Here is a 26,859-nt window from a genome sequence, read left to right on the forward strand (position 1 = left end):
CGACTTGCATAGTTGATGTTTCAATGCTAGCTTTTCCAATTAACGCGATGACAAATAAACCGTACGGTGGACTTGCGGCGGCGGGTGGGCTTGTAACTGTGGCGGTATGCTATGTTTATTTCTCCTGTGTCGTAACATGACATCTCTCCTTGAAAACATTTTTTCACAGTGCGGACAGGTGGCAACCCCCATGGTGATCCAATACGGTGTGCGATTAGAGGGTATGAAGCTTTCTTTTATACCCTTGACTCTGTTGACGCTTCAAGGCAGCAAGTGCCCGTTCCACCACAGCCTTCACCTCTGACACATGTTGTATTTTCACGGGTTGGGGTGTTGTCTTCGATTCCTGTTTGGTTGTCATCGTTTTCATTTTAGGTGTTACCTGTCTCTTCTTTGTCTTCAGCGTCGACTTCCTGAATGCTTGTGGTTTCTTTCTCTGTTGTGATTTTCTCAACGTAGTCTTCCTAAATATATCTCTAGGGTCAAGTCTAATCTCTGATGCTTTCTTCATGTGTGAGTATGTTAAAAAAGCAATCATATTAGTATATAGTCTTCGTCATACTACACCCGTGAAGGTCCGGGTTATAGAATCGACCTTCAGTAACCCATGCTTATCACGACTGACGGGGATCGGTTGGTCAGTCTCGCCGACTCGGATGACACGTGCCATCGGTTCCTAGTTGCACAGATCGCTGCTCATGCTGTTGATCACTGGATTGTCTGGTCCAAGCTCATTTATTGACAGACCACCATCCTAGAGCTGGAATAATGCCGAGTGTGGCGTAAAACTAAATTCACTCACTCACTGATACCAATACATATAAAAAGTAATGTCATCATTTAAATGGCGAGTTTAAACGCGTATTTTACCCTTACAAGGACGAGTGCATTCCACACACCCTTCCTGTTATCAATGTGTCACTGTTTACAGTTCGGGCGAACATAACCCTATAGACATGTGTGCGGGCGAGTTCATTCATCATTCATCTGTCATTTACGATGTTTTTATAAATATGAACTGCTAACCACGCTCATAGTCATGTTGCGTGTCGTGGTTAGAACCGTAATTGATCTATTGAAAGGTGTGATAATTTCGTGTTCGGATATAGGTACAACATCTACACGCACATACTTTCCTACATCATTCAAATGTATTAAATACCGGATACGTTTAATAGACACCAACAAAAGAAAGGTTTAATGAGGGGAATACCCATATATATATATCCTCTCTGAAATAACTCCCTTTTAAAATAACAAATGTACAACACATCTTCCCTAACATATCATAAATACGGGACACTGGTCACACAATTTATGAATGGGAAGCTTCAGGCGAGGCTGGTATGTTAACATTAATTGTAAGGCCGGGGTATGTTGACATTGTTATGGGCGGTCGGTCGCTTAGTCTCTCTGCTATACATTAGCTATGAATAAACCTGCTTCGACATATATTTCCAATAAAACATTTTCCTCTTCAAACAATTTTCCATGATAAACTCTGTTCTCTCTTCGAATTAAGGGTGAGTATTGTAAACATGAAAATGTGCTATAGATTGCTACCATCACTTTCCCAACAAACCTAGCTTTGTGCCGTCACACTGGTACATGTACTTATAAGTTTTCTATCTATTTTCAAAATAGCACGTTCTGAAGTAAAACTGCACATCATGTTACACGGTTAAAACTCAAACCGTACTGTTTATTTGTCATCGCGTTAAATGGAAAAGCTAGCATTGAAACATCAACTATGCAAGTCGGGACAGGGCTGAATAATTCTTTACAAATGGTTCACAATAGTACGCAGCGCGGGTGATTCTAAATCCGGCTGCCTTCAGCGTTATAGTCAATGCAGGGTGAAGTGACTATCTCGTTCTTGCGCGCTAAATGTAATTAAACGACACTGCTAGCTTGCTGATTGTGTAGTGTTATCTATTTTGTCTATATTTTTTTCTATACAGGTTGTCTAACGTTCATGGTGTACAACTTGTAGACCGTACCAGATGAATTTGATCCAGCTAGATGTACATTTTTTATTCCAACATTACCAGGCGTATATCATGTTGACACAACCCGTCTCTATTGTGGTATGATGTACTTTCAACACACACCCTGTATTCATCAAACCAGGTTGCACGCTCTAGCGAGCGCGGGTTATTTGAAACGACGAGGCCACGTGAGTTGTCAAGTGCGCTCAATTCAAACTGGGCTGACGGGTACGGTCTGTCTATTTAGGGCAGCACGCTTTACACATAGCTCTATTCATAACCCTTTACTTTTGTTTTCTTATGAATTCTTTTCTGCCTTATAAACACACACCTTTCATTCCCCCTCACCTGTGACGTGCTGTTGATGCATGAGTCATCCTATCCGATCACGTGACTTGGATCAGCTAATCACCTTCCCTATTTTCCCTCAACCTCCCTCAACCAAAATGGCCTTCTGCGGACTGAGACTATACTACTAACCCCAGACCCTTTGCTCTGCCATTAGACCACGGAGACGGTCCTACAATTAATGTCTGTAATATCTTTTTATGAATATAATCCTCAACACTTGAATACAATCATGAAATATTGCGATTATTAATTAACAAAGATAGCTGCATGTGTTCTAATATTTATAAAGTAAAAACAAGCCATTCAGTTGATAAGGAATATAGCTTACAGTAATGTAAAAACTTGCAAAGTGTGCTTTTCAAGAAATATTAATTTTGCAAGTGATAAACATTATCAAATTTTGATAGCATGGTTATAATCCAGGTTTGACTCGGCCGTCAGGTGACTGCGAGCACCACTTGTTTACGTTGTATGTTACAGAGCTCCAGATAAGCTGCGTATCTGCGTAAAATACGCATCAGACATGCAGAAATATGCAGTAAAATAAAGTCCAAGCGTATCAAATATGCGACGAACATTACAGATACGCTACAAAAATAAAACTTGTGCATATCATCAAAATATTGTGAAGTAACCCTGCGTATTTGATTAGCAAATCAGCAACTTATTTTGAAATTATAACCGGGCATTCCGTCAACCTTACCAAACTCCACGATGACAGTTACATCATGATCATTTGCCATCACACTTTCTAGTGGAAGTATCGTGTGGAAGTATCATGGTATTTTTTAGTCCTATAAAGCTCTCGAAACCTCACGACACCAGTTTGCTGGGACTTGATGAATAGTGTTTTTAAATATTTAACTTAAATACCCACATGTGTAAAAACTAGTGGGTAGCAGAAATTTGAATACCCAGATAGAATTACTGATACACAATGATTTTAAAATGCATGGGTAAAATACCCACAACACCAAAAGCTTATCTGGAGCTCTGATGTTATTAGTAAATTACAAGATGAAATCCTTTGTTGCAGTCTGCGTGATTTACTGTGTCTGATTCCATTAAAAATGTGCCAGGTTCATACCATTACAATGCAAACTTTATGGGTATTGTGGGTTTTTTGTAATTTGTATGTATTTCTATCTAAAATGTGTCTACCTACATATTCCACAGTTTGGTAGCTCTCAACTGGTTTTTATGGTTGGCTGCATTAAAACTATTCCCGAATAATCAACAGTCACCCAACTTGCACACATTCATAAACTGCTTGTCATAAGAGGCGAGTAAGGGGATCGGGTGGTCAAGCTCGATGACTTGGTTGATGCATGTCTTTGTATCCCCCATTGTGCAGATCAATGTTCATGATGTTAATCACTGGATTGTCAGGTCCAGACTCGATTATTTAAAGACCACTTTCATATAGCTGGAATATTGCTGAGCGAGGTGTTAAACAACAAACTAACAAACGTTCATAAACAGCAAAAAAATAACAAACATCATACACACTCTTGAAAACAGTCCCGGATAATGTGGGACATACTCTAAAAAATGTCATACACTGAAGTTAGGTGTGGTTATTTATCGCCATGCAATGTCTATTGACAGCAAAGCGTAGTAAAAAATTAACTGGCGTTTTTGTAGCGTTTGAACTGATTTTTCTACTTGACATCATTTGACACTTCGGACAGAACGAACGACACACAATATTTAGGTTTATTTCGGATGTCATCGTGAATATAACACTACAATGTCACACAGCTGTCTATCATGTCAAATACTGGTTAACAACTATTTCATTCATACACTCGAACCAACCTCTAAATTAAGAATCAAAATATTAGATTGCAGTTTCCTTCTAGCCCAATAGAAGTCGACAGACATGCATTTGTATTCGGCGCACATTAACCAAAGCCGTAATTTGGTTTAAAGGCACGCATCTGTCTTTTTTATAAATCAAGGTGAATTAACCATCAACAAACGAGGGGTGACTATTGTGCAGGACAAATATTCTCACTGAATAAAACTGACAGAGTGCTCCTAAACATCTACTAACCTTACTGAGGGGAATCCCTCCGGTGAGATTCGCCATTTTGTTTGACCCGTGCACCGTACGGGTACACACAGGTCCGAGATGGCTAAAAGTCATTAATAAGGTAGACGTTACTATTTTGTTGATACAAAAATGAGTGGAGTTAATTAGATTAGATTATTACTGACATTTAATTTTATTATTGCAATGGCTCGAAACGCAATACTCTTTTCAGTCATACATTTGAAACATTCTATTGTCCTGTCGGTTCTCAGACAAAATCAAAATAAAGGTGGCGCTGCAGGTGCTCGCGGAAGTTTTGGATTCAGGAACTCCTTCCAGCGTAATAGCGTAGGATGCGAAGTGGACGTTGCTCAAGGCAGAGGAATCGCTCAAAGAAGAAATTTAGTGTTTCACATGCTAGCAGACAAGAATATGTACAACTGAAAAAATGGATGAATAGTCTTGACAATAAGTGTAACATTGACTTAGAACCATGTGAATTTATAGGTATGATGTGGGTATATTCTACCCGACATTTTGATATAGCCTACATCAGTAGATATTGAAACTGCCTAGCTTTGAGAATTATTATTTTACACAGTTATGGCGCTTGTTTTTTGTATGAATTTGCTAAAATGTTGGTAGGGTTTGTTTCAAGAGCATTACTTATAATAAACTATTGCAGACATATTCATGTAATGTTTGTTTACACACCACCCAAGTGCTGAACTGGTTTAATTGATTTTCTTGAATTTCGTAAAATAAAGTCTTATCTTTTGTATATTCAAGGCATCAAGTTCAGATGAGGGTAGAGTTTTTTTTCGAGTGCCAAACCTTTCATGTTTTCTGAATGATACCTTGCAAATGTATTAGGGTGGTTATTGTTTTCACAAGTTTTTGAATGTTATTTGTTTACCGTTGCAAACATGTGGGGATATGGATGTCTTTGTCTTCATGGTTTACATTTGTGTTGCTGATTATAAATAAAGCCACAATATAGTGAGTCTGAAATGAAATGTAATATTCGTTGTAGATGACTCTAGTTTTATCCTGATTTCAAACAGATTAATGTCATCCACGTAAATCAACATAATCAGGAAATAACGGTCCTCAGAAGGTATTGAATGGGTGTCGTTTATTTCATGTAAAATGTCTGAAAATTACCTATACTTAATCTCTGTTCCAGAAACTGGGCGAGGACTACGGACAAACAAGGCAATTCATAAAGGGGAGATAATTGTGTCAATCCCAGAATGTGCACTTATTACACCTGACACGGTGTTCACAAGTGATATTGGACAAGTACTTAAGGAGTGAGTTGTTTTTCAGAGTTTTTAGTGTTCACATATATAATATGTTAATGTTGGGATATACCGGTACTAATAATGACGCCCAACTACACATACATGTACCATGATTGTTGGATAGTAGACAAAATAAAGGATGACCCACTTGACCCATTGTGACACAGGACATGGGACCAGTACGAACATCAGTTAGTTCTTACAAAGTTTGGGGCGGCCAGGTAGCCTAGTGGTTAAAGCGTATGCTCGTCATGCCGAAAACCCGGGTTCGATTCCCGACATGGGTACAATGTGTGAAGCCCATTTCTGGTGTCCCCCACCATGATATTGATGGAATATTGCTAAAAGCGGTGTAAAACCATACTCACTCACTCACTCACTCACTCTTACAAAGTTTGTTTATTTCTTGTTAAACGCCACACTCAGCCATATTCAAGCTACATGACAGCAGTCTGTAAATAAATGAGTCTGGACCAGACAAGCCAGTGATTAATATCATGAGCATCAATCCACACAATTGGGATCGATGACATGCGTCAACCAAGTCAGCGAGCCTAACCACCCGATCCCGTTAGTCGCCTCTAACGACAAGCATAGTCACCTTTTACGGCAAGCATGGGTTGCTGAAGACCTATTCTACCCCGGATCTTCACGGGCAAGTTCTTACAAAGAGACCTACTCCTTTTTTAGCTATTTCAGGTTTTTAATTGTCAAAATGCGTCAGTCTAATCTTATTAAACAATTTTGACAATTAGGAACAAGGTAATAAAATAGCTGTTTTCATTTGTCACAACATGCACAAATGGGCAAACAATTATTCTTATTGTTACAGTTCTTTCTGCCTAACTGTACATAGTGAGATGTGTTCCTCTACAGGTGTGTTCCACCCTTGACCCCTCAGAGAGTCCTGTCCGTGTTCCTGGTGTGGGAGGTGGAGAAAGGCGCCACCTCATTCTGGTACCCCTACATCCAGACGTTGCCACCCACGTTTAGCACACCATTGTACTTCACAAGACAAGAGTTGGCAAGGCTTCCACCAAATGTCTATCTGAAATCCAACACTGAACAGACAAGAGTTCAAGATATTTTTGAAAATATCAGGACTTTCCTGAGAAAACACTGTTCTGATTATGACATTTTTACATATGAAAAATTCCGCTGGGCGTGGTGTGTCGTGAATACCCGATCTGTGTATGTGAAGACGCTGGAGTCGCCATACCTATCAAAGACAGACAGGGAAACAAATGTGGCACTAGCTCCCTACCTTGACCTGCTAAATCATTCTGCAGAAGCCAAGGTCAGAGTCCCTTGGAATGAAAAAAATCTAAGGATTACCCAAAACAGATGAAAGATTAAGTGTAATAACTTGCCGATACATACTAAAAAAAAGGTTACAGAACCCCCAATTTGTTCGTTGATTGCCATGACAGAGTAATCAAGTGTTCCTTAACTTCTTTTGAGAGTATTATGTCATACTGCTTCATTGTTGAGAATAATTAAGGATTGACTGTTTATACAGAGATATAAATCATTTAAACGCAAACAGTGAAGACAACAGTACGAAATGAGTGACACTGTTCAGGACAGTAATGCACCACAAGCCTCTACATTCTATTATCAGCCGGGGCGGTCGGGTAGTCTAGTGGTTAAAGCCTTCGCTCGTCATGCCGAAGACCCGGGTTTGATTCCCGACATGGGTACAATGTGTGAAGCCCATTTCTGGTGTCCCCCGCCGTGATATTGCTGGAATATTGCTAAAAGCAGCGTAAAACCATACTCACTCACTCACTCACTCACTCACTATTATCAGCCAATCAGGAAACAGTAGTCTGATAGTGGGCATGGTCTTTTTTGTTTGCGGTTTATGGAACCGACCCCTTTTACCTGTCCCTCCCCGGGTACTTGCTGTAGGTCTCAAGAGTTTGGTACAAAATGTGTGATTGGAAATTGTTTTTATTGAGTCCTGTCAAAACCTATTTAGATACTTGTATACAATGATCAAATCACGCATACACTGACGTTGACTGAAGCTTTATCATTAGCAAACATGCAAAAGGAATGAGTAATAGTCTGACAGAAATGTGAACACAAGCGACGTGTAGTGTAACCATGGAGTTGTCATTAAACAATGTATCATGTGACTAACCACGGGTCCATGCAGTCCTGTGGACCCACTCTGACCCGAGTACCCGGTTACCCATCCCAGTCCTAATATCAGCCTTGGTTTGTCAGCGCCATACCTACACTACTGGGTTTCTCCAAAGTGGCAAATGGCTTTAGCCTTTGGGGACGGTCGGATAGCCTAGTGGTTAAACCGTTCGCTTGTCACGCCGAAGTTGAATATTTTCAGCTGCCAGCACTGCTTTAGCACTAAGGTCCTAAAAATAATTACCCTTCATATACAAATTATTTATTTCCTGAACAAGAGATCAGACATCATTGTCAACTTTAAAATTATTATTTGCTCCATGGCAGAGCATCCGCCCAGTGAGCGGAAGGTCCGGGGTTCGAACCCCCAGCCGTGTCATTCCAAAAGACGTTAAAGATGGTACTTGTTGTTACCCTGTCTGGGATAAAACAAGGACGGGTTGGCTCAGAGTCAGAATACTGTGTCTGAGTGTTAAACTGCGGCATGGTATCTCAGTGGCTAGCACTATGATATCGGCATTAGTCCAGACTAGTACAAGCAGCCACACTAATGGCACATCGCCATTATCGCACTAATCTTGGACACAACATTAGACCCCATTTCACCTTTAAAATTATCATTGGCTGGTGATATTGACTGCGGGATAATAGTGTACAGTCCCATTTTCGTTACTTCCTGCACTGGCCATATGCAAGTACATAATGCATTTTGAATAAGAAACGCTTCCAGTCACTTGGATCACTGAGTTGGACTTGTTTGTTTCTGAGCAACAGATTGAGGCCAGGTTGAATGGGGAAAGCGGTCGATACGAGATTGTCACCGGTGATAGCTACCAGAAATATGACCAGGTTTTTATCCACTACAACCCTCACAGTAACGATGAGCTCTTTATAGAATATGGATTTACGCTGCCAGCCAACCCCTTCAACGTCTACGAATTCACTGCAGGTAAATCAGGTGGAAGTTGGCAGAGCTTGCCCTGTGTAGTTTGCGTCTTCCGTTCACCATGCTTGTCATGAGCTGTTACAACAGAGGGGAGTAAGTGGTCACCATGCTGACATGACTGACCTGTAATGTAATGTATATATGTGGTTGCTGGGTATTCCCCACTGTAATATGTCTATATAGTTGCTGGGTATTCCCCACTGTAACATGTCTATATAGTTGCTGGGTATTCCCCACTGTAACATGTCTATATAGTTGCTGGGTATTCCCCACTGTAACATGTCTATATAGTTGCTGGGTATTCCCCACTGTAACATGACTATATGGTTGCTGGGTATTCCCCACTGTAACATGTCTATATAGTTGCTGGGTATTCCCCACTGTAACATGTCTATATAGTTGCTGGGTATTCCCCACTGTAACATGTCTATATAGTTGCTGGGTATTCCCCACTGTAACATGTCTATATAGCTGCTGGGTATTCCCCACTGTAACATGTCTATATAGTTGCTGGGTATTCCCCACTGTAACATGTCTATATAGCTGCTGGGTATTCCCCACTGTAACATGTCTACATAGTTGCTGGGTATTCCCCACTGTAACATGTCTATATAGTCGCTGGGTATTCCCCACTGTAACATGTCGACATAGTTGCTGAGTATTCCCCACTGTAACATGTCTATATAGTTGCTGGGTATTCCCCACTGTAACATGTCGACATAGTCGCTGGGTATCCCCCACTGTAACATGTCGACATAGTTGCTGGGTATTCCCCACTGTAACATGTCTATATAGTTGCTGGGTATCCCCCACTGTAACATGTCGACATAGTTGCTGGGTATTCCCCACTGTAACATGTCTATACAGTCGCTGGGTATTCCCCACTGTAACATGTCGACATAGTTGCTGGGTATTCCCCACTGTAACATGTCTATATAGTTGCTGGGTATTCCCCACTGTAACATGTCTATATAGTCGCTGAGTATTCCCCACTGTAACATGTCGACATAGTTGCTGGGTATTCCCCACTGTAACATGTCTATATAGTCGCTGGGTATCCCCCACTGTAACATGTCTATATAGTCGCTGAGTATTCCCCACTGTAACATGTCGACATAGTTGCTGGGTATTCCCCACTGTAACATGTCTATATAGTTGCTGGGTATCCCCCACTGTAACATGTCTATATAGTCGCTGGGTATCCCCCACTGTAACATGTCTATATAGCTGAAATAGCTGGCTTTATTCATTTTCTTCCCATGGTATTTCAGCAAAGAGAGACTTGAATTCTTCAAAGGGTCAGATCACATGTGAGTGACTTAAAATGTCTGTACCATTGGCTCAGATAGTATGATGCAAAGACGACACTAGTAATGTCATCTTGTTCCTCGACATTTCATTCCAGATGACCTGGAAATCCTGAGGTCTTCTGTGAGCAACTGGGACAGAAAGATGGATATCATCGCAGACATGAAACTAAAAAAGTAAGTTGATGTACTTGGGAACCAGTTATCCTTGCACACGTGTTGTTTCCACTCCTGAATAGAACAGTTGTGTCTTGTCTGCTAAATATTTCGGTCCTGGTGTCCCCGTTAATGATGTAGTGATGTGCCAATTAATGTTATTAATGATTTAATAATAGGAATGCTCCATGTTGCATCAGCCATCTTCAGCTATTTGTTGCAATCCAGTGAATATTGTAGTAGTTATTCAGTAAATGATGTTATTAGAAGCACCGTCAGCATGGTCAGACCAGGCACATTGACATGCAATATACATTATGTACACAGAATAGATAAGTAATTTATGTGATAGGAGATTTACGGGGTGCACGGGTGGCCCAGTCATCTAAGGCGCCGCGATTCGCTGTGCAGAGTTGCGTCCCCTGGACATGCCAGAAACCTATGATTGTGGGTTCGAAACCCGGTTCACCCCAATTATGTTTCTAGGTTTGTCAGCACCATACCAATGCTCATGGGTTTCACCGAAGTGGTAAACGTCGGAGACCTGCATCAGTTCGGGCTTTCCTCCCACATTAAGCTGACACGCCCTGATATAACTGGAAGAATGTTGCAAGCGGCGTTAAACCCATCTCACTCACTCACTTTGAGCATTTACATATTGAATATTTATCGCCATATATGTACCATCCAGCAAACATTTTGAAGTTTATTGTACTAATGTCTTCTGAAAATACCAACGTTTTAAAGCGTGTGACATCATATGTATTTCATGCTATGAATTATGGAAAGTTGTTCTTACAGATCAATTAATAAATATGTATATTACACTATCCATGCTATCTGTACAGTAGGCCTGTGTCCTTTCAGTCTATGTGTAAATAAAGATTCATTGAATACATCACAGTGACCTGACCTGCAGCATAGACGAGATGTCCTGGAATCTCCACACACTGCTCAGAATAACTGCCATGAGCTGTGAGGAGCTGTGAGTTGCTACTGATGTTTTGCCTTCTTTTGTCATGCTTTGAGAAAAATCTTTTCGGTCTATTTTGAGAATTTTGGACTTTGTTTAGACCAAATTGTGAGAATCATACATTTTATTTTACATATATATAGAGAGAGAGAGCATCAAAAACATGTAATTCACTATTTAGCTCACATGACTGAAAGTCATGTTGTCAGATCTGGGTAGAGAATAGGTCTTCAGCAACCCATGCTTGCCGTAAAAGGTGACTTTGCTTGTCATAAGAGGAGACTAACTGGATCAGGTGGTCAGGCTCGCTGACTTGGTTGATGCATGTCATTGTATCCCAATTGCATGGATCGATGTCAATCACTGGATTGTCTCGTCCAGACTCGATTATTTATAGACTATTGCTGAGTGGGGCGTTAAACAACAAACAAACAAACAAACAAATACAGGATGCTGCGTTACAATGGAATATTTGGACTGCAGTGTAAACCAACTACCAAAGGTTGTGCTGTTATTGAATCATTTTTTATGTATCTGTTTTGATGTAGTCAGAGATGGAGTGCTGTATATATGGGAGAAGTATCTCAAGAAAATGAAGTCAAAACCCGCAACTTTGCCAAGGTTCTTATCAAAATGGCTTTGGTCAAGAATCAGAAGTACTTGGTATGTTAAAGTTTTTAAGTTATCCTGCGTTACACATTATGCAGTCTCTATCTGTAGAACCAAAACATAGTCCCAACAGAATCTCTCGCTCAGAGGGAGAAACTTCCATAAACATATGGCCCAAACACGCCTACCACCAGGTATCACGTGACCCAAGCAAGGGCTCGATTTAGCTGTACAGTCATGCCCCGCTTATACGGACTTCAGATATCCGGAAACCTCGGTTCCCGGACAATTTTCATTCAAAACGAAATAATTACTATATAAATTTACCAGTATATACGGAAATTAAGGGTTTCCGGAACTGGATGGTTATTTTCATACACAAAACACTGAAATGCACACAAAATTGTCTCACTTACCCGGGCAATACACTTCCGCTGGTGGTAATCCTTTGATTCGTGAGAAGTCAATTAACCAAGTGACACTGAGTTACATTTGAGACGAGCTTGTTTATTGTACATGTAATCCCATTGATAAATATGGCGTCTGTGGAGGGCAGAGGTCAAAGTTGTGACTTCAAACTGTGAGCAAGCCGTAACACAGCCGGAGCAAGATTCAGACGATGACCAAGACGAGCAGCCCCTCCAACCCACTACAGTCACTCACACGTAAGCTTGTGCTTGTATAGAGACCTTGATTACATATTACAAGAACATAGGCAATCTGGACAATTTGGAATTATTGTTTAAAATTCAAACCTCAATAAGTGCAACCTATTATGATTTCCCGCCACAGAGTGTCTGTCTGCCCACTTCTCAAAGGGGACAAATTTTCTCAAAAAATATTTAAATTAGAGAAATGAAATTTTATATATACACTGAAATTACTGGTCATAATCTTAAATGAGTTTGAAAATTGGTGTCTTTACAGAGTTATGGCCCTTGCTCCATGCTTTTCAAGTTAGTGCATACTGCATGAAATGGGGACAAGTTTTCTCAGAAACTGCTGAAGTTACATGTATGAAAGTTTGCATGTTTATACATGTATAAGTCAATGGCCCTTGCTGAATGCTTTTCAAATTACAGCACAGTTTCTGCAATGGGGACAGCTTTTCTCAGAATCTACTGATGTTACATGAATGAAGCTTTGCATGCTCACCTATGAGATACTTGTTAAGACTGTTCGAATATTGGTCCCAGGAATTCTTTTTTTTTGCCGAGTTACTTCCCTTGCTACATGTTTTCAGATTTTGAACATACACAGTTACAGTCCTTGATCCATGTTATTCTACAAAGTACATAATATCTGCAATGGAGACAAGTTTTCTCAGAAACTGCTGAAGTTAGGTTATCAAAGAGATACTTGTCAAGACTGAGTTTGAGAATAGGTGCCATAAATAATTTTTTCCAGAGAAGGGGCCTTTTGTGTATATTAATTTCCCATTTAATCATGCCTATCTCTAAAAGGCTTGATAGGCCTCTTTTTATTCCCCGCCCCAACGAAGTCTGGCACTCGGCACTCTGCATTAAGGGGCTGAAACAAGGACTGGCTTGGAGTCAGTATACTGTGTTTGAGTCGGGTATTCATGTTAAACTGCAGCATGGGATCTCAGTGGGCTAGCACTATAAATCGGCATCAGTCAGGACTAGTACAAGCAGCCACACACACACATTTACATGCACAAGTGCAATATAATCTTGGACGCCACATTAAACCCCATTTCACTTCACTTCTTTGGAATGTACTTGATTCGCTCAACAAAAGAGTATCGTGTGCAGCTTGGGTAATGTGATACCTGGTGGTAGGCGTTTTTGGACGATTTGTTTATGGAAGTTTCTCTCTCGGGGTGAGAGATTCTGTTGGGACTATGTTTCGGGTCTACAGATAGAGATCGCAATATGTGTAGTGCAGGATAAGTGTTTTTTGTCAAATATAGTAGATATTGATAAGATGGAACTTATTCAAGTGCCTTAATCAGATATCTAAATAAATAAGTGATCCTCATTTAACTATCTATAGCCTGATAGAAACAGTTCTTTTGTAAGGTTTAGCATTATGATTCATATCGGTTATTTTTTAGTCATAATTCTTGGAGATGTCGTCAGATTCTGAATTGATAGCTTCACGTTTTAGCTCATACATATTGAAAAATGTCTATACGTTTTTTTAGTATGATGAAATTTAGAATAATTTTACCAGTGTAATATTAATTACAGGTGAGTGAAAGGGATACACTGTCAGAACATGAAGCTTTGGCCTTGACCTTGGTCCAGGACAAGCAACACATTCTGGAGCAGATGCTTAATGGCCTCCTGAATTGAACAACCACAGTTTGTCCCAACTTTGAAACTGATACTGATAGGAAAAAGCTTATTCATAACATTTTTACACAAAACCAAAGATATATTCAAAATGAATATGCTTTTTAATAATCATAAGCTAGGAACAATAAGGAGACTATCTATTTTCTGTAGGATTATTATGTCTGCCTTTAGAAAGTAAGTGTGTTTATTTGATGTTAGTATCTTATAATCTTTACTGTTTAACTTGTACCTCACCTTTCCTTTCTTTCTCCGGTTTGATTTAATGTGTGTTACAAACCAAAGTTCAACATTACTGTTTATACTGTATATACCATGTACATACAATATTGTATATATGCTGTGCCTCTTATGCTGCCGTTTGCAGCCTGAGTGCAGTTCAGTTCAGTCTGCGAAATTCACAATTGTCACAGGCTGGTCGTAGTTGCTCTCAGAACCATCCTCAGAATGGAAGAATCCCCAACCTTGTATTTAAAGTTTTAAGTTGTGTAGTAGATTTAGCGAGCTGAGCTCTGAACAAATTACTCCAGTTATTTCTTTGGTTCAAATCCAGAATGTTGGAAGTTGATTTAATCGACAAGTGTTGTACTTCATCCATTCCCTACACACCCGTGAAGACCCAGGTTACAACAGGTCTTCAGCAACCCATGCTTGTCGTAACAGGCGACTATGCTTGTCGTAACAGGCGACTAACGGGATCGGATGGTCAGTCTCACTGACTTTGTTGATGCATGTCATCATATCCCAATTGTGGAGATTGATGCTCATGATATAATTCTCTGGTCCAGACTCGATTATTTACAGACTGCTGGAATATTGCTGAGTGCGGTGTTTAACAACACACAGACAAACATTCCATACACTGCACAGCTTCCCTCAGTCACACAGCCATCATTCTATCCTTTGGTTCTTAGAGCTGTGAGTGTTTAGGGTTTAATAAGCTTGTTCTCTGTATATGTGTATATGGCCGCTTCTTTGAATAAAATATTTTATTACCAAATCTATGTGGTCAGGTTTTGTGCAAACGACCAACACAAGACCCTTGGTTAGTGTCATGCTCAGGCTGTTCCTTGGGTGGCATCAGATGCCATGTGTTGTTGACCAGAAAGCTTCACAGCAAATACCCCCCTGGGCCTACATTGATCCATCGCTGTAATGGCCTCTGGGCTAGACCAGTCAGTGGTTGGGACACGCAACATCCTATGACACACAGTTTGTCACCAAGCCTGATCTACTAAACCTGTCATAATGAGCAAGACTGCAGGGGACAAACTCTATACCAGAATCCCCAAGCAACTTTTTTTCCTCAGGACAACAATAATGAGTTGCTACACAGTTGCCATTGTCTAAAAGTAAAAGTGGGTGTTCACAAGGAGGTGTCACTAGTCCTTCCTGAATCTTACTGGTCTCAGGAGAGATCCCCTCTCTGCTTGTTTTGGAAGACAACCAACATATAGCTGGCCAAAATCAGAATGAACCGTTCCAGTCAATTATATTGATCAGCATCCATGTGTGTTGGGACAACTGCTTTGCCTGCTTCATGCCCCATTGCAGGCCACCCATTATTGCTTTGTTAATGCTGATATAATGGCCTGAGTGCCGTTGTATAAAGCGATCTTAGCGCTAAGGTGATCGTAACTCCCATGCCTTATCATAGACTTATGACAGTCGTAGCGCTAAGGTTGTTTTGTACAGCAGCACCGTGATCAAATCATCACTCACACAATGTATCATTCTTACAGAAACATCAAGATGTATTTACCAATTTCCACTTTTTAATATTCAAAACAAATCAATATTATGCCTCCACAATTGGTACTTGTAGCTGCTCATAGAGTACAAAACCAACGCACTGAACATCAGACACAGATTGGCTGCTTACAAGCAGGGCAGTTCAGACTGTTAGTGACATGATGCTCCAGTTAAATATTGCTTCTCAAACATGATGAACCACATACATCTTAAAAAAAGAAAGATACGTTTTTGATATGAAAATTATCAGAGACATAAAATATGCCTCTAAATCTGCTTATATGATACTCTGAAGAATTAACAATGAGTTATGGAATTTTTAAATGTTCAGAAATATGAAAGAAACCGTCACAAAATCTTGTAGTCCAGCCATGCCTGCAAGCAATGATGTACCAGTGTGAAATGTGTAATAAATATAAAAGCCTGACTATGATGCAAGCACTCTGTTTCAACATTCAGCGTCAGGCAGCATGGGTAGTACCTTGTTAGCAGCATCGTAAATACAATGTAAAAATCTAATATAAAATAACAATCTAATAATAAATTTAGATAGCACAGCTTGGCTGCCATGCAGTGTGACATGACATACACAAAGGTAACTTACAACCTCAAGCTTGGCTATTAGGAAAATATCATGTAACCATGGTAACAGAAACAGGAATAACAAGGTCCAGAACCCATATGATAAAGTGATAGCATTAGACTGATATTCACAGCATTGCCGTTGTGCAAAACAGAATCAAATTCCACGGAAAATTAGAAAAAAAAGAAAAGAAGGCATCATGATCCCTGGCCTCATCTTGCTGACCATCAACACTGGTTACACACAGACATTTTTCTAAGCAAACTAAATATAGTATATATCTGATTTGAAAACAAATTTAGCTTTTCTCACTGAAAAAACTCTGTTTCATCAATGTTATATATTACTTTTTACAAAATTATGAACATACACTTTGTGGCAATCACGAATATTCAAATTATTTTCCACTTGTTACGCACTGTAATGTGAAGAATGGATGATATCACAGACCTATATAGGTCCATGATATATATCCATCTAATAACAAGGGACAGGTATGCAAAACTCATCAGAAAAGTGTGATAACATGTAGCTTTGGCCATTTCTGTCTCAAAATCTGAATGGTTGAGACTGTATAAAATGGAATTTGTCACAAAAGAATTTTTGTTTGTGGTTTGTTGATTTTTGTGCATATTTTGTTATAAAATCTTCAAAACATCTACAAAAAATAAAGTTTACGTAAACCTTTTTCTGAACAGTCCCACAGATGAAGTATAAATATCTTTGGTTCCATAACAAATTTCCATTTACTGTTCACTATGATAAACCCCTCTCATTGTTTCCATAGTAACTACCAGTAATTCAATCCCCGGCAATCACATTTCACAGGAAAACTTACAAAACCAGCACATATATTCTTAGGATACTCTGATGAACGATGACATGCTTCTCAAAATATTCTGCATGACTATATTATGATGTAATAAACTTTGATTTTGTCAGTAAGATGAATGTATTGAACAATGCAATGAATGAACCAGCCGATACTACAATCTGACACCAACGCAAACAGTTGAATATCGTCACTTATACATATTGCACTTACCACTACAACAAATACAACACAAATTGGAGCCATCTGTATACAACTACCAATAGTACAACAGTCGACAGGTAGACTCAAAAGTCAGGGAAATGGCCACAAAATGCAGATATCGTGAATCAACAGTCCACAACATGATGAAAGCAAAGGGACACTCAGTCTTAGTTCCACTCCAGTTGGTTACCCTTGAACAGTGACCCAAGGATGAGCTTGGATTGTAATAGTAATACCAACATGTTTCTTGATCCAAGATGGTGTGGGCTGTGTTTTTGTATCTTGGTTTCAGCTACACTGTCTAGAATTAAAGTGTGAATAATAACACCATAACATCAACTGGTACAATTATATCTAAAGGTACATTCCACTAATGACACACCAACCCATCTGACATTAACATGAATACGCATGTCGCTGAAACACCCGCAGTGGTTACCTCCCCTGACTGAAAAGTGTACACTACATATTACTGATGTACTATTTAATCCCATGGTACTGTACACACCGTATATAAATAGGACTTGGGAAACATTACATGAACTGTATAAACCTCACAAAATTAAATAAGAATAAACATAATGGCACATTTTCCCCTCATTCTCGAACACCATGTTAAGAACCCATCAGAGTGGTATTATGCAGGTTGACGTCGAAGGAGTTGAGCAGTAAGTTGGGGGTATCACATCTCAATCTCTTATGACCCCACAGAGCTGTGATCAAAATCAATAGTTATTTAACACCCTACAAACAGACCAAGCTTCTACCTACAATTACCATAAAAATATTAACGTCGCCTATAATGAACACAAAATTCAGTATTTCTTCAAATGGAGATGATATATGGTCTTTCGTTGATAAGATATTATTACAGCACTTGGCCATTTTGTTTCTGTGCCAACAAGGTGAAGGTCAGTTGGAGAGGCAGATGTGGAAGCACCTCGTTGTATGAGAGCTGTAGTTGAGCTGCCCTAGTCGTGTGCTACATGTAACCTGTATGTCCATACATGGCAACACGTCCCTGAGATGGGCAGTCCCACAGCTTTGGCACAGTCACTTCTTCATCCCATCCGGGAACATAATTCTCACGTGGGGTGGGAATGGAGACCATGCACTTTACTTGTTTAGAGACACCATCTATAGCACACAATCACTTGTGGAACACAGGGCGTCATCCTCATATGAATTCCACCAATATATATATATATGTATGTATATCCATCTATCTATACATCTACACTTTCAATCAGAAGGCTAAATATCAAAGCAGCACATGGTAAAAATACCAGTTCATGAAAATTGTCAAATCCACTAAGGTGGACATCCACTTTTACACACAAATATAAGATCCACATATCCCCAGCGATTACGTTCCATGACGTTCAAGAATGCTACATAGCTTCTGTTTTCTTGTATACTGTATATACATGAACAAATGACTAGAATAAATAACGAGTTCTAACATGTACATCTGTGTATCACAAAAATTGCTTAATACCTCCTTTTGATTTTAATCTCTCAAACATTCGTTCAGAGACGACAAAACATGTAGCTAAACACAAAATAAAGTGAAAGATCCTCATCAGTGAGGCTTCCAAGCAGTCCTGGAACACTTGTCTCTTATCGCAAGTCTCACGGTAGCACATGGTTAAAACGATAGCCCCACTTCCACGAACATGAGGAATCTGGAGATGCACATTTCGCAAGTTTCACAGTAGCACATTGTAAATGAGTTAATATGATAGCCCCACTTCCACGAACACGAGGAATCTGGAGATGCACATTTCGTAAGTTTCACGGTAGCACATTGTAACAGTTAATACGATAGTCCCACTTCCGCGAACATGAGGAATCTGGTCTCAATTGACACAGACACAATGTTTTACTGGACTGTCAAAGTGATAAATAATCTTGTTGAGAGCATCACTTATTGGTACTGATATGGCAATCTCTTATGAGTCATGCCTCAAGACACTGAGGGAAGAGGAGTCGTCCTGAGAACTCTGGCATGGGATACTTGCAGGAGTATTAGACCTTACATTCTTTTTATTGGTTTATGGATCCTCCAACCTCATTAATTGAAAATTCAGGAAAAAAATCAAATCAGAATGACAAATACGTTTTATACCGTCGATGATAAAGATTGTCATGACAACAATGAAATGCCGCTGTGAGAATTTAGACTCATAGCATTTATAAGGACCCAAACCAGAACAAGATTTACCTCCAAATCAAACTTTAAAATGATTTTAAAAATCCTGTAAAATGCATACATTTTTCTTTCTTTTTTCAACCTAACATTTTACTATCAAAATCCATAAACGCCCCAAAATAGTCTTGCCTTACTAAACTCTATGAAGGAACCTGGATGGAACTTCCATTGAGCCAATATTTTGTGACTTCTAATCTGATCAGAAACAGACAGCAAAAGGGACATGGTTTGAATGGGTAGAGTAAATGGTCCTTGTGAAATGCCTGACGACAAATGCATCAGTATCCGTCTGCCTGTGTGCTGCCATATGCGTCACATATCAACTTGAGTTTTTCTATATCTGAGTACACTGACACGAGTCTGTTCCATTGCTGGAGAATCCTCCACAATCCACCCATTGCTGGAGAATCCTCCACAATCCACCCATTGCTGGAGAATCTTGCACAATCCATCCATTACTGGAGAATCTTGCAAAATCCTTCCATTGCAGAAGAATCTTGCACAATCCACCCATTACTGGAGAATCTTGCACAATCCATCCATTACTGGAGAATCTTGCACAATCCACCCATTGCTGGAGAATCTTCCACAATCCACCCATTGCTGGAGAATCTTCCACAATCCAACCCTAACTGGAGAATCTTGCACAATCCACCCATTGCTGGAGAATCTTGCACAATCCACCCATTGCTGGAGAATCTTGCACAATCCACCCATTGCTGGAGAATCTTGCACAATCCACCCATTGCTGGAGAATCTTGCACAATCCACCCATTAATGAAGAATCTTGCACAATCCACCCATTGCTGGAGAATCTCATATCAGAATGGTAGAACCTTTTCCAAGCACTGCCTGAGATGGTCGCCACAGGAGACATCATTCCTGGCCAGGGCTCTCCGAAACAGTATTGGGCATTCCAGAGAGGTGCAGGGCTGAGTGGAGTCTTGAGCTCCCATACACGTGTAGCATACCTGGCAAAACACAATTATTGTTAGTTTGGAACACATACATTCATCTTCCTGAGGCAAGGGAGTTAACAGACTATAAAAGTCCAGTTTCCACTCTTGCCGAACGAAGCTGGAATTTCGTGGCTCATGGAAGCACCACCAGTGGCTATTATGAGTTATGTCCCTTCTATGTCCCTCCTAATGACCAATCAGATTCCACCTATCATATTACTTACATTTAATTTAAACAAAACGGCAGCGCCCAGTCAAGATGATCTGATCGATAATCAAGATCTATATTATAATAAAATGGGTCCTACCCGTCAAAAATTACTTGAGCTACTTGATTGGTTTTTTTAAATATCTTTTAAAGCGGAGTTGAAGTTACACATGATTTGCAAATCCTGCAATCGACCAAAATCTGCAAGGCGGTTTACGAATCAGATTTGTTACGTGAAATTGGTTGGACTATGCATAGACTTGTTAGTCCAGCCAAATGCAACTCCAGCCTGGCCAGTTAACTCCCTTGCCTCTGGAAGATGGTTTCACATGGTATATACTGCCATAACATCCTGAGATTTGCTGTTGTGCTTGTAAGTATCCTACAGTAAGGTCTAGTGGTAGAGCGTCCATCCGGACAGCAGAAGGTCCGGGGATTTATTCCCGTTAAAAGGATGGTACTTGTTGTTACCCTGTCTGGCGCTTGGCTTTAAGGGGCTTAAACAAGGTTTGGTTTGGTTTGTTGTTTTACGCCGCACTCAGCAATATTCCAGCTATATGATGGCGGTCTGTATATAATCGAGTCTGAACCAGACAATCCAGTGATTGATATCATGAACATCGATCCACGCAATTGAGCTCGATGACATGCTTGAAACGAAGTGAGTGAGCCTGACCACCCGATCCTGTTAGTTGCCTCTTACAACAAGCATAATCCCTTTTTACAGCAAGCATGGATTGCTGAAGACTTTAACAAGGACTGGTTCGGCTCGGAGTCAGTATACTGTGTCTGAGTGGGGTATTTATGTTAAACTGTGGCATGGTATCTTAATAGGCTAGCGCTATAAATTGGCATCAGTCCAGACTAGTACAAGCAGACAGACAGACAGACAGACAGACACAGACACATAACTTTATAGGTGCAGTAATCTTGGATGGGACGTTAAACCCCATTTCACCTGACGAATGGGAAATAAATACATGAAGTGTCATCATCAGTTTACCTCTGCCAGCCTGTCATGGACGGACTCCCAGCGACGGATCTTATCCATCAGTGTGACTGCCACCATCTGTGGGTTCCGCATACATGTGGCACAGATGGGCTGCTTTGTCTGCTCATCACAGACAGGGCAGTTACTCACAGAGAAGTACTGGGAAATAGTGCCCTGACAACATAACAATAACACTCAAACAAACGCTGGCTGATACCCAGAAGGGAAGATGACTGAGGGTATGAGCATGTCAGATAAATTGGGGAGGAAATGGCAAAGATCTTAGACACAGTTCTTAGACGCAAACCACTTTGGTGAAACCCATGACTACAGGTATGGTGTTGACGAACCTAGAAACATAATCGGGAATTCGAACCCACAATAACAGGTTCCTGTCACGCCTAAGGGAAGTAACTCCACAAAGCGAAATACAGAGACTTAGACACCACACACATGTGCCCCCAAATAGGGCTGGGTTTGGTGTGAGAGTATATGTATGTAATTCATTTTAACATAAAGTTTGTCTGTTATCAAAAATGTCTTGGTGTTTCAATATTTCTACTGACCTACAAAATAGCATTTTGGGGATCAATTACAGAAAGAATGAGACACTATGAAACTGAAACCTGCTTCAAGAGGGACTATGCTCCGAGGAGTCTGTTTTCAGTCTAGATATTGGAGAGAGTGCGATGTGTGAAACTGAGACATTATCTCCAGGATTACCATTAGCGATTAGAGTGACATAAATCAGAAGTTTTGTTTGTTTGTTTGTTTAACGCCGCACTCAGCAATATTCCAACTATATGACGACGGTCTGTATAAATAATTGAGACAACGCAGTGATTGATATCATGAGCATTGATCCACGTAATTGGGATACGATGACATGCATCAACCAAGTCTGCAAGCCTGACCACCCGATCCCATTAGTCGCCTCTTACAAGAAGCACAGTCGCCTGTAATGGCAAGCATGGGTTGTTGAAGACCTATTCTAACTTGGATCTTCACAGGTAGACCACGGAAGTCGTGTTTGAAGTACTGAAATCAAATTTACTATGAGCGCCCCTTGCCTGAGCCCAGTCCCTCTACAAATGGTTGAGTGAACAGAATGTGTTCCTATTTCTGTCTCACCTTCTTCGAGTCACCGGACACAATGGCTTGCGGCACAACACGGATCACCTTCGGCATGCCCTGATACCTGCAGGAAGTGGGAACAGAAACTTTAATGCTACGCCTCATCACATGCTACTTGTATGACTACTGTTTATAACAACATCAGGAAGTCTTAACTACCAACCAACTACTACCGTACATAGCCAAATTTTTAGGACCGAGTTAATACTTTGGCTCATCTATGAAATCGGCTTATCTACGGTCATATACAAGCTCACTCACTGTTTTCGAGTTCTTCCCTGAAACAGTCATCTATTAATACCTGCTCCTTGTTATGTTTGATCAGCGTTTAGCAGTTGGAAGAACACAAAGAAATGGATATTTATTGATACCTTTGTTTTAGGGCCATTTCTTGTCCCTTTATGACCTTGTCCGTAGCATTTTGACATATGGAATATTTTTTTTGTTTAAAAACGGAGGAAATATGTTATATAGACAAATATGCAACCCTGCTCAATTATCTTCTACTGTATCAATATCAAAGGCCTCCACAACACAATGGCATACTGACCAGGCAAAGACATCGACCCCAATGAGAGAGAAGAGTCTGTGCAATGGTGGCAGGATCGCCTTGGTGATGTAGTAGGTGCCGTTGATGCGCAGTGTGGGGTCACGCAGCACCTCGCTGGGATGTCGGACCAGTTGGATTAGTGGCAGCCCAGGGCTTCCATACACAATCACGTAGGGTATCCTCTCGCCAACACGAGGCTCCGCACGGCGGTCTTGCCGCATCAGCTTTCTGCAATCAGACATGGGTTTTCACTTGATGTCAAAGCGTGAGTCATTGAAAGCCGTTCTGTGTTGAAATTAATTATGAAACACCTCTAAATATTGGTGAACTAGGTCAAGTAATACAAGCCATATTACTTCAGTGTCTCCTGTCATCACAGAAATTGTGCATAAATATGTATATATATGTTTCTTTCTCTGTCCTATGAAAACATGATTTTTCATTCCTGAGGGCTCAAAGTTTATAATAGTTAAAGTGTTGAGGGTCATGACAGTCTAAGCACAAAGATTACTAAAAGCTAAACTGCTTTCTGAAAGTAGGCCAGTGTTCCAAATAAGCACCTGCTCGAAGGCCCGTGGCAGGTAGATCTTGTGTTGGGCCTGTAGTTTCACATTTGTACGGATCCTTATGTCCTACTGTAAAATAATGGGTCGATTTATTTCTCACAAAAAGCTGCAGTTTTTTTATTTGAGGTCCTGAAGAGTGAAGTCAGGGCCGGCAGCTCCTAAAGTCCTGATGGCAGCCTGGCAATTTATTTGATTTCAAACACTTAAGTAGGCCCAGAAATCCTTCAAGTGAAGATGATATACTGGAACTAATGTAGCTATTTACGAAGGGTACACAACATGCGCCTTGCACTCACTTGGCAATCTCCAGTCCCGGTACACACGCAGTTGGTTTGTATCCCATCATGCCTCGGAACTCCTTGGCAAAGATGCAGTCCTGGATGCTGACCTTGCCCTCCATGAGTTTCTGACACTGGCGCTGGACGAAGACCTTGACCTGTGACACATCTCGGGTTGTGAACAGCAGCTTGATACAGCGTTCCAGGATCTGGATGGAAACAATTGTATATTCTGAACCATTTCACCTTTGTACTTCTTCCTACAGAACCATTCTACTTCTTGACAATAAATATTTCAGAGCAGGTTCAAAAGGAAAAGCTAGCTGTAGACACATATTCGTAGAGGCTGTTTTTAGTAGTGCACTTGAAATGCTAATTACAACATATTTTTCTATATCTGACTGACAAAAACGCGAGGGGTCATTGAATGAGTAGTAAGTAATTTATTTCAGCAAGTCAAGTGAATTGTCTTGTATGGATACAGAAAAAACGTATCGTCACATGAAAACTGACGATGCACCGGTGCTCCGATGTATCATTTCAGCCCTAATGACATGAATAATAAGGTGGACACTCCTTGGAGTGTAGACTTGGTGTGTTGCCCTGGCTCTGTCCTGCTCACCTTGGCAACCGCGGGACAGTTGTCTCGTCTGACCGTTTCAATTCCCTTGGCATCATACACTGGTTCCTTCTGGTCTACCGTCTCGTAGCTGAAGCCCACGTACCTCTTCTTGGTCTGCAGGACGCACGGCATGTACACCTGGTGGAATGGAGTCAAAGAATGGTCTTATACACCATCGTCACCAATACAACAGCTGTACATCTGGTGGGATGGAGGATGAGTGAGTTAAAGAATGGTCCCACACACCCTCGTCACCAATACAACAGCTGTACACCTGGCGGGATGGAGGGGGAGTGAGTTAAAGAATGGTCTTATACACCCTCATCACCAATACTACAGCTGTACATCTGGCGGGATGGAGGGGGAGTGAGTTAAAGAATGGTCTTAAACACCCTCGTCACCAATACAACAGCTGTACACCTGGTGGGATGGAGGGGGAGTGAGTTAAAGAATGGTCTTATACACCCTCGTCACCAATACAACAGCTGTACACCTGGTGGGATGGAGGGGGAGTGAGTTAAAGAATGATCTTATACACCCTCGTCACCAATACAACAGCTGTACATCTGGCGGGATGGAGGGGGAATGAGTTAAAGAATGGTCTTATACACCCTCGTCACCAATACAACAGCTGTACACTGGGGGGGATGGAGGGGGATTGAGTTAAAGAATGGTCTTGTACACCCTTGTCACCAATACAACAGCTGTACACCTGGCGGGATGGAGGGGGAGTGAGTTAAAGAATGATCTTATACACCCTTGTCACCAATACAACAGCTGTACATCTGGCGGGATGGAGGGGGATTGAGTTAAAGAATGGTCTTATAAACCCTCATCACCAATACAACAGCTGTACACCTGTCGGGATGGAGGGTGAGTGAGTTAAAGAATGGTCTTATATACCCTCGTCACCAATACAACAGGTGTAACCTGGCGGGATGGAGGGGGAGTGAGTTAAAGAATGGTCTTATACACCCTAGTCACCAATACAACAGCTGTACACCTGTCAGGATGGAGGGTGAGTGAGTTAAAGAATGGTCTTATAAACCCTCGTCACCAATACAACAGCTGTACACCTGGCGGGATGGAGGGGGAGTGAGTTAAAGAATGGTCTTATAAACCCTCGTCACCAATACAACAGCTGTACACCTGTCGGGATGGAGGGTGAGTGAGTTAAAGAATGGTCTTATACACCCTCATCACAAATACAACTCGATGCAGGATGCAACACGAATTGTGAGTGAGTGACGGCAGAAGAAACAACTTTTCCACGTCCACATTCCCAATCTGAGCTTCATAACACTGTTCTGGCTGACAAGAATGATAGCTTCACTCTTAAAACCAATACAAAAACTCATATCATACAAAATAAGGATTTTAGATATACCTTTTCAAACCTGAGTTTGATTGGCTTGGGGAACATGGCTGTGACAGCATCTGCAATTTCCTGGCCGATTTTAAATGCCTCGTCTTTACTTCGACCCTCCAGATGGATAAACATGCTGGAAAACCAAGGCAATAACTATTATTAGGACAGGCTTTCAGTTGATCTACATGTTTCCAAAACGATTAACCAAGGTTTTAGCCATTTTTATGTTTACTGCATTAACATCGCTGTTGGTAGACACCAAGAATGGCTTCAGATATTGATGTGGGAATAGACACAAAGTCTCTTTCATTTGTTTGTTTGTTTGTTTGTGTTAATGCTGCACTCATCATTCTTTCAGCTATATGACGATAGTCTGTAATTAATAGAGTCTGGACCAGACAATCCAGTGATCACTACAGAGTTAATCAACACCGTCTGGATGTGATGACTCACAATGATTTGGT

General features: G+C 40.7%; 3 protein-coding genes across 4 annotated transcripts in view; 1 reads left to right on the plus strand and 2 right to left on the minus strand.

Annotated features, from left to right (window-relative positions):
- LOC124140347 (MORC family CW-type zinc finger protein 3-like) overlaps positions 1 to 4,478 on the minus strand; it is a 38,822-nt gene extending 34,344 nt beyond the window's left edge. The window contains exon 1 of the mRNA XM_046507883.2: positions 4,396 to 4,478. Within this exon, the coding sequence (XP_046363839.2) occupies positions 4,396 to 4,431 (36 nt within the window). The 5' untranslated portion in view covers positions 4,432 to 4,478. The remainder of the gene's footprint in view (positions 1 to 4,395) is intronic.
- Positions 4,479 to 4,649: 171 nt separating this feature from the next.
- LOC124140348 (SET domain-containing protein 4-like) lies at positions 4,650 to 15,135 on the plus strand. Its single transcript, XM_046507884.2, has 8 exons — positions 4,650 to 4,881; positions 5,561 to 5,687; positions 6,555 to 6,975; positions 8,601 to 8,775; positions 10,178 to 10,256; positions 11,140 to 11,220; positions 11,757 to 11,871; positions 14,031 to 15,135. Exons 1-8 carry the CDS (start codon positions 4,728 to 4,730, stop codon positions 14,133 to 14,135), a joined length of 1,257 nt encoding a protein of 418 aa, XP_046363840.2. The 5' UTR covers positions 4,650 to 4,727; the 3' UTR covers positions 14,136 to 15,135.
- A 757-nt stretch (positions 15,136 to 15,892) lies between these two features.
- LOC124140350 overlaps positions 15,893 to 26,859 on the minus strand; it is a 124,822-nt gene continuing 113,855 nt past the window's right edge. For both annotated transcript variants that reach the window (XM_046507886.2, XM_046507885.2), the window contains exons 30-36: positions 26,414 to 26,528; positions 25,027 to 25,164; positions 24,423 to 24,613; positions 23,561 to 23,788; positions 23,008 to 23,074; positions 21,889 to 22,050; positions 15,893 to 20,689 (exon numbers count right to left, since the gene is read on the minus strand). In XM_046507886.2, the coding sequence (XP_046363842.2) occupies positions 20,540 to 20,689; positions 21,889 to 22,050; positions 23,008 to 23,074; positions 23,561 to 23,788; positions 24,423 to 24,613; positions 25,027 to 25,164; positions 26,414 to 26,528 (1,051 nt within the window). In that variant the 3' untranslated portion in view covers positions 15,893 to 20,539. The remainder of the gene's footprint in view (positions 20,690 to 21,888; positions 22,051 to 23,007; positions 23,075 to 23,560; positions 23,789 to 24,422; positions 24,614 to 25,026; positions 25,165 to 26,413; positions 26,529 to 26,859) is intronic.

The sequence above is a fragment of the Haliotis rufescens genome, unplaced genomic scaffold (assembly GCF_023055435.1).
Source record: "Haliotis rufescens isolate VD_foot unplaced genomic scaffold, xgHalRufe1.0.p SCAF_5, whole genome shotgun sequence".
In the NCBI taxonomy this organism is placed as follows: domain Eukaryota; kingdom Metazoa; phylum Mollusca; class Gastropoda; order Lepetellida; family Haliotidae; genus Haliotis; species Haliotis rufescens.